Source organism: Ahaetulla prasina, chromosome 5 (assembly GCF_028640845.1).
Source record: "Ahaetulla prasina isolate Xishuangbanna chromosome 5, ASM2864084v1, whole genome shotgun sequence".
NCBI classification, from domain to species: Eukaryota; Metazoa; Chordata; class Lepidosauria; order Squamata; family Colubridae; genus Ahaetulla; species Ahaetulla prasina.
In genome coordinates, this window is record NC_080543.1 from 14966010 (window position 1) to 14975067 (window position 9058).

The 9058-nt window shown below is 41.8% G+C and overlaps 1 protein-coding gene across 1 annotated transcript in view; it reads left to right on the plus strand.

The window, feature by feature from the left end:
• The window catches only part of FAT3 (FAT atypical cadherin 3), a 662194-nt gene extending 653837 nt beyond the window's left edge, over positions 1-8357 (plus strand). Inside the window, exons 27-28 of the mRNA XM_058185941.1 lie at positions 1320-1355; positions 2397-8357. Of these exons, the coding sequence (XP_058041924.1) occupies positions 1320-1355; positions 2397-3019 (659 nt within the window). The 3' untranslated portion in view covers positions 3020-8357. The remainder of the gene's footprint in view (positions 1-1319; positions 1356-2396) is intronic.
• The last annotated feature ends 701 nt before the right edge of the window (positions 8358-9058 follow it).

Sequence of the window (9058 nt, forward strand, 5' to 3'; positions counted from 1 at the left end):
CTAGGTCGTAGTTCAGAAAATCCGACAGTATAGAAAACGTTTTGCCGTTTCTTATGGTGGCTTGGAATCAAGGTCAACTTTGAAAGCTTGGAGACCACATATTGGTCAGGGAACGCACAGCTTGTGGCCTTCAAGCCCCCATTTCTGCAGCCCCTTCTGTGGTTGACCAACCAAATTGTCCATCGTTTTGACCTTAAAAGGCATCTGAAAATTGGTGTGTCAGTCCCAAATCGTTGCAACAGAAGATCCTGCATCCATCCACACAGGGGAGATTGTCCATTAATTTTGCATCACTACCCCCACGGTAACCCTGGGCCTCCTGAAGAACCAGCTTCCAACTCTCAAATATTTTCCTAACTTTGATGTTCTCAGTACCAAGTGAGAAGATTAAGGAGATGACTTGAAATCATTCATCATCTTTTAATGACCCCATAATCCCTTGTGGGGTGGAGTCTGGGCAACTGAATAGAGCTAGCAGAGCGTTTTAATGGTCAGATGCCCTTCCTGTCACCAATGCGGAGTTTTGTTCAGCGTGGATGACATCGCGGCGACTCGACACATCCCGGGGGGCTCCGCGGAACGCGCCAAAATCCAAGCAGTTATATTCTCATTGTGCCCAGAGAGAGAAATATCTGCCTCTACCTAGGATCGAACTCACAGCCTCCTGGGAGATGACTTAAAATGGGGGAACTAAAATCAGAGCAGAGAAGGCTTCCTTTGCCCCTTCTTAGCCAGTTTCTCATTTCCCAGATGGAAAGATAGAGACGGATTCTGTGCTATGTGGTTCTAGTGGCCCAATTGACTGCTTTTTTATTCTGTTCTGTTCAGGTTGTTATACCGTGCCCCTCACCGTGGTATCTGAGCGTACTTGGGCCCAGATTTGTTTGAACCGGCCCTGAACATGGTAGATTCTTAATTTTTTTTTTCTGTTTCACAGTGAGCAAGAAAGAAATACATCACAGTCTTTTTTTTAAACAAAAAGAAACGAAAAGCGTATTGACTTTTGTGTTAAATCCAAAGTCAGTTTTGCATGTCTGCTTCAGATAATTAAAAGTCATCCATTCTATCCATTGGTGTAAAAACGCTGTTCCCATTTGTGCTTCCGTAAGGTTTGATTAAGCGAAAAGCAGAATAACGTTTTAACCTTTCATTGAAGCATGGCTTAAAAGTACTTTTTAATCATATTTTACATCAGACGCATTTAAAGAAGCATATAGCATGGTGTTAAAGACGTGTTGCGCTGCTCGGTTTAACTCTGCTGGTTGCAGACTTGAGAATTTCCAGTGTTTGTTTTTGTTTCTTCACTTTATATTTAACAGTCTCTGGTATGGATGAAGGACAGAACTGCAATAGAGGTGACTTTGCATCTGCCTGCTGTAATGTTTGGAAAAGGGTGGCCTTGATGATGGGAGTTTCGAAATGCTACTAATACACTTTATTTGGCCTCAGTGACTTGGGCTTTATTTTTTATCTAGATTGTGCATGTTACAGCATGTTGCGAGATAGATTTTGGTCCTGCAGAAAACCACAGGAATGGCTTTCTTTTTTATTTCAGGGTTTTGCTAGTCCTTTTTTATTTTTTAATTATTATTTTACTTTTCTGCCTGTTACTTCGTTTGCCTGTGCGATTTCTTTTTTCCCTTTTCCCGAGAACCTGGAAATGAACACAATTGCAAGAGCATGTTGACTTTTCTAATGTCTGTGTTTTATACACTTTACTACCTAAATCACCAATTGCCTGCATTTCCGCGAGCAGTTTTACACGTTCAGCAAGTTTGATTTCTTACTTCCTTTGCTTTGATTTTTTTAAAATGTTTCTTTACTTTAGAGATGGTGGCGTTGCGTCAGTTACTGCTGCGACATTAGGTCGCTTCCCTTCATTTGGGTCAAAGCATGCTTGGCTGATGTTTCACAGAAACCAAAAAATAAAAAAATTAAGATGCATGCTGATTATTTGCTTAAGCGACTTCATTGCATAAAGCAGGGGTGTCAAACTCAAGGCCGGATCTGGCCCATGAGGTGCTTAGATCTGGCCCACAGGACCACCCTGGAAACAGTGAAGGGCTGGCCCTGACAGTGCCTCTGCCAGCAAATACGGAGCTCGGAAGGGGCGCGCTTTCGTTGGGAGACGGTTGCAGGAGGCCGCCGCAGCTGAAAACGGCGTTTTTACTGACAGAGCGCTCTGGCCACCACAAGCGCCCCCAACACAAGTGATGTCAAACTGACCATGCCCACCCGAGCCCCCTGCGGTCAGACACAACCCTGATGCGGCCCTCAATGAAATCGAGTTTGACACCCCTGGCATAAGGTCTCCTATGCATGTGGGACTTGTTGCATTTCCCTTAAAGATTATGCCATGTTTTTTTTTCCAACGTAGTGTTTGTTTCCCTCTACAGCTTATCATTGGGACACTTCTGACTGGATGCCGAGTGCGCGTTTATCTGACATTGAGGAGGTGCCCCACTACGAGGCAGCCGATGGCAGCTCAGCTCATCATGGGAGCACCAGGGAGCTTGAGACGGATTACTACCTTGGTGGTTACGATATTGATAGTGACTATCCTCCACCGCATGAGGAGGAGTTTTTAAACCAAGACCAATTGCCCCCTCCCCTCCCAGAGGATTACCCAGACCACTACGAAGCCCTCCCGCCCTCCCAGCCAATCTCCATGGCCAGCACGCTGAGCCCAGACTGCCAGAGGCGGCCACAGTTTCACCCGAGCCAATATCTCCCTCCTCACCAGTTCCCCAACGAGATGGACAACGGTGGGACTCAGACTGGGAACGAATTTAGTACTTTTGGCGTTGGCCCAGGACCAAATACTGGCAACAGTGTGGCCAAGAAACCCTTGGCTTTACACAATTCTCTGGACGCATCCTCGTCTGATGTTTCGATGGGCTGTGGTTTCGATGACTCTGAGATTGCCATGAGCGACTACGAAAGCATCGAGGACTTCTCTCTCGATCACCATCAGATTCACATTCCTTTTGTGGAGATCCATCAGCAGACTCAAGTGTGAAGGAGCTGTTGTTCATGGACTTCATTGCTGTTGTTTGGTCCCGTTCATAGCATAACTCAACAACTCTTCTCTTTTGCGTCGTAAGTGTTCTACATCTGGTGCAAGGTTGAGATCCCATCATTTTCAGCCTGCCAAGAAGATTGACGTTGTGCATGCACATTACAGGGTGAAAACTGCAGGTTGTCTCGGAAAATCGGTACCCGAGGTTTCATCCATTAATTAGTCTTTGGAGTTAGCATTTACTGCTTATTGCCAAAAGAAAGATTTCCTGAAAATGGTTTGATGGCAGACTGACCCTTCCATTTTGCAGCATTGCGTTCTAAACCATTTAAAACCCTGTATCGGTTAATCAAAGGAAAGGATAGCTGGTAATTTCCCTCCCTAAAACCTTTCTAAATCAGTTCATTCAGAATTGCTGGTCCATTAAATGTAGTATTTCTACATTGCCCCATTTGTTGGCTGATTGTGTTGAATGCACTCACTCATAAACACAGCGTAAGCCAATCGTCCTCAGCTTGATACTTTCCCAGAGTATTAAGCTGCACTTCCCATAATTGCTGATCAGCATGCTTCTTGGTCATTCAGGCTATGAATAATGGGTATTGTAATCCAAGACACCAAGAGGACGTCCAATCAGGAGTGGTTCTAACTCATGCCTACAGCTCTAATTCTAAAAGAAACAGGGAATTAAGAGTTACTTGGCCATCAGGATGAAGCAGATCGTAGCTATTAAGATGGTCTCCTTGATCCAACAATGTATGCCACTGAGCCATCAGTCTTGCTGGCTGTCATATAAACAACAGTGTGTCAACGTGAAATTTAACACCTAGAAATTTCATTCATCTTTCAATGCCATATACTCTGACCCAGTGGTGGGATCCTGCCGGTTTAACAACCGGTTCGGTGATCACGCGCTTTGCGCGCTTGTGCTAATTTTCCGCGGGGGAGCAACACAGCTGAGGTATGGCAATCCGCTTTGCCACGTGAATCAGCTGAGAAGATATAAGTCAGTAAAACGCAGAGGCGGGTGGGCCCACCTGATCATCAGAGCGAACCAGTTCACTCGATCCGGTCCGAACCAGTAGAATCCCACCCCTGCCCTGACCTTAATTCAGGACTGACACTGCAGCCTTGGATGGGTCAGGAATAGAAAAATGGAATGGCCCTGGTGGATGGATTAGTTGTTTATTTTTTAATTTATTTGTTGGGTTCCCTGTCCTCTTCTGAGCCTTGATTCTTAGGATACATCAACAGCAATTGTTTTCCCCATTTATCTTTAAATTTACCATTTACCCTACAGTCGGTAATGACTAGCCGAGTAATATCCATAGGTAGTCCTTTCCCCTTTTACCTTTAAAGAGTGCCATTGTAGCTGTTGACTCCATCACCACCATGTATTTTAGAGGTGTGGGGGAGAAAAAGAAACCCCCAGCCAGATGATCTTTTTCACATGTTTTGAACACTGTTGCCACATTCTTTTGTCTCACTTGGAATTCAAGTTTCCATCTTGCATGGAAGAAAATGCCAGGAGAAGAAAATGCCAGCCTACCAGCACAACTGAAAGGAGAAAATAAATGATTACTGGTGGAAGGGAATTATGGTTTACGGATGTCCCGGCAGGTCTTTCGTGGGCTTCGTCTGCGGGGGTGGGAGGAGGGGGGGTTCAAAAAAATCAAGATGGGGGCTGCAACCAGTGTAACTTAAGGCTCATTCACTTTTCATGTGTGTGTTGCACATAATGACACACGAAAGATGTGGCTTTGATCATCTCACAACAGGTTGCCTTCTTGATTTTTGCAAACCACACGTCCCCTTTGCAAACACCCGATTCTCAATCATATCTTGTCTTTATCAGTACTACGTTGAATGAGTGCTTCCATCCCCAATTGAGATAGATTTTCTAACAATTCTTTACACCAAGTGACAAATTTTGTTTTTACTTGGTTTGATAAGTTAAATATTTCTGGTGTCCTCACGCTAATCAGCACTTATTTCAGACTTGGAAGATACCGGTTAATAGATCATATCAAGCCAAGTGATTCAATCAAAGGCCATGCAATAAACAAGGGAGCAGCTTTATTTTACAAAGGTTATCTAAATTTTATGTTGGAAGTCGAATGAATCTGTTGATTACAACTCCCGTTGTAAATCTTAATTTTATGTTGGAAATCGAATGAATCTGTTGATTACAACTCCCGTTTCAGGCTATAAGAATATTGTAACTAAGGGTTATGTTATAAGAAATGGTCTGGTTAGAAAAACGTGTATAAAAAATCATTTTCGAGCCAAGACAATACACTGCTGGTATGAATTTTCTGAATAGTACTAACTTAACGTGTGCTTCCTGTTCAGTGAATTTTTTTCCCCTCTTGGGCTTTGCTTCCAAATATGGTAGACATTCTTTTATAATCCATTTTTGTTAACCCTTCTTCAGCCTTTTATGAACCCCTTTTCGAAATGCTTTGGGATGAAGAAAACATGGTACTTGAACCTTGTGTACGGTGAGGATGCTAATGTATGAAATTGAATGAGCTTAGTCAACAGAGAAACTAGCTGATATGTGGGTTGACCATCTCATGGCCATGAATGAGGGGTGTGTGTGTGTGTGTGTGTGCACGCGCACATACACAGACACACAGAAGAGTTGACATAATCAACATCTCCTCCAATTGCTCATGCTCATAGCTATTATATACATTGGGGTTGCTTTGAATGGATACCAAAGTTACTACACATTTGAATTCTGGACAATTGTTCGGTTGCACTTATTTGTCCCCGCACAGACATGCACAAACACACACACACACACAAAGTCATTATGAAGTAATTCTTCCTGACTTTTAAAAGGATTTTTCAAATAATACTTTTTTTTGGGGGGGGGGACATTTATTACTATACCTGAACTTAAGTGAGATACCATTCCCCCCATCCCCACTTTCTAGTAGTCTTCCGTAAAAAAAGAATAAACTGAAAACCTTTGATAGTTCAAAGTAAGGGGTGTTTTCCACTCTTCTCCTGGATAACTTGCATGTGTGAACGAGAAACCCCTAAATGTTACGCTCTTCTTGTCTAGCCAGATCCTATGCAGTTATCACTTTATTCTTCTTCCTTTCCCCACCTCTCTTCCAGCAGCTGGCTGCTCACTGCCCCAATGTAGTTGTCCCACTTATTCCGGAGCATAATCTGCATTGCTAACTAATCTCAGAATGAATTGCCCATTGATACATTCCACTGGGTTTACTTTCAGATTCTCTGGTAATCTGCTATTAAATTTTAGCTTTGCATAGGTAAAAAGCATCTTAGACAAGCGAGCTAAATATATTGGCCAGACTCCAGATGTTTTTAAGCACCCGCAGTTCAGCACAATTAGTAAGCATGCACACTTTCTCTGCCAACATGTTTTCTTTTCCCCCCTTACTTTCTTTTTACCATGAATCACCCTGATTTTTCCTGTCTTTATCCCAATAGCAACTCCTTTGTCAATTGGTGTTGATGACATGGGGCAAAAGATTAGTAGTAAGTAAGCCGTACATGATTAAATGGCATTGAAGCCAACTGGGGCTTCAAATCGTCTTCGCGCAGCCACTCTACACATAGGATAATTACAACCGATTCAGTGATTCAAAGATGGGGAAATACATATTCCTGATTGCTCCTATACATAAACTAGTTCAGCATATCATAAATGAAAAGAGCCCTGTAGCCAATTTTTATTTTTTTACTTTTTCAGTAGGATGCTTTTCAGGGAATACATATTTGGTTTAATTTGGAAGAGATTTAAGAAAAATATCTCCTCTCCAGCAACAAGAATTGGGACATTTCAGAACTATCTAACTCTAACTAATGTGTAGCCTTTGGTGAGTTAATCAGGAAATTAAAGATGACCGCTTCAGTCTCTTAGAAGCGTCCACTATCTTTAATTTTTCTTGATGTCCCTATGCTCTACTGGCCCCCAGGCAGCCATGGACAGCTCCATTGCTTTTGATATGACTCAGGTTTTGTTCTATGCAAAGGGGTCTTATTCCTCCTACCGGTAGTACACAAGATGGCAGGCTGAAGTTCACAGGAATAAGTGTTTTCCTAAAAATAATAATAATAATTCCACATGATAAAGCTATATATCTCAAGCCAAAAGGCCCAGACTCAGCATTTTCTCTTTGCTTCCTATTTACGAGATGGTAAGAATGTCTATATCATGTGAGCCATATCGCGCTTGAAGAAGTACTGCCCAGAGGCAGTATTAGTTATGTAAATACTTGGTACACACAGATAGGACCTGTCATTGCAGTTGCATACAAAATGAGGGAAACTCTTTGACTTCCACATTCTAATGTTGATAGCAAAGCGATTTACTGCTTTTATTTAGCGTGTCTTTCACAAGCAAAAGGTAAATAATTTTGATATCGCCGCAGAGAAATCTTCCCAGAATTTTGATGGGCCGTTTTAGCTGAACTGCATCTTTCAAAGTCATTCCATATAATTTGGGAGTGGAAAAAAGATTTGTTCAAGATTATGCAAACATTGGATTTTGGCAGTTTCCTTTTTTTGCTCATTGCATCTCTCCAATAGTAAAATCCATAGTAAGTTTATCTACGAAAGATCATTATTTCAAGGCTATGCACCAAACAGAAGAGCGCTGTACATTTTTATTTTATTTCATTTAGAGAGAAAAGGAGAGGCAGTGGGATGTAAGTAACCGTTTCATCTTTTTTTTTTTTTAAAGAGCAATAATTTACAAATGTATTACAGGCCATAACCAAACTTCACCACTGGCAGTGTTAAAGAGAATAATTGAACTGGATCGTGGGAATTCAAGGCCTCACTTTAACATAGCTTAAGCATATCATTGAATTCTTACCAGAACAATTTCTCAAACCCAGGATAACTGCTTTTTCAGGAAGTTTATTTGGGGAGGGGGGGGGGAACCAATCTTAAATTCTCCTTGAAGCACTGTATAAGAAAAAATAAGTGTGTGTAAATTTTACCTGTCGCAAGCAGGCTGGTTTGTAAAAGATGTACGTTTTTGGTGTTAAAAGGTTTATAAAATAATGTATATAATAATTTTGAAATTACTGGGCTTTTGTAGATATTCAATGCCAATCAGGTTCGCTTTGCATTTTTTGTTACTTGTCTTCATTTGTGTAAAGTCATCCGTGTCAGGTTAATCATCTAAAACATTTCTTATAAAACGAAAATCACGTCTTAGTTGCTGAAGGGGACTTCAGTTTTCATTTGGATCAGCCGTTTTCGGTTAACTTCTGTTTCTATGAAACTGCTTCCTGGTTATTGTTTTTTTTAATGGTTTCTTGTGCAAATGCAATCACGTTTTCTAATGACATTTCTGTTGGCATTAAAAAAAGAAAAAGAAAAAGTTTCTTCCATTATTTCACCCTGTAACAAACTTATGCAAAAGGGAAGATGATCTCCGGAAATGAAATGGATCTCATCCCCTGTTGCCTAACACATAAGTTGTTTATTTTCTTGTTGACAATATTGTCTTGTTATTTTGCTATTAAAAAAAGAAACAAAAAAGAAACATACAGGTATACAGGTTTGTAACTACCCAAATTTGCTAAGTTGGTCGTTAAAACCAGTTTTCAATTAAAAACACACGGTTTTTGCTGACTCTTCCTTCCTTTCTTTCTTGTAAATACATTCCTACTTTATAGTACTGGTCCAGAGGTGGGATTCACATAATTTACCTACCAGTTCGCCCAACACCGAAAATGTGAGCATGCGCGCTCCCACTTCCACGCATGCGCCCGGCCTTCTGCGCATGCGCTTTGCTTGCACGTGGGCCTTCCGTGCATGCCCCCCGGTCTCAAAAACATGCCTAAATAGGATAGCATAGAGCCGGGTTGGGTGGGGCGAGCCCACCCATGATTTCTGCTACCGATTCGCCCAAGCCGGTCCGAACCAGCTGAATACCACCTCTGTACCAGTCTCAACTACAATTGAGTCCAAAATTTCCATTGCTAAGCAAAATAGTTAAGTGAGTTTTGCCCCGTTTTACGACCTTCCTTGCCAAGTTGTTAAATG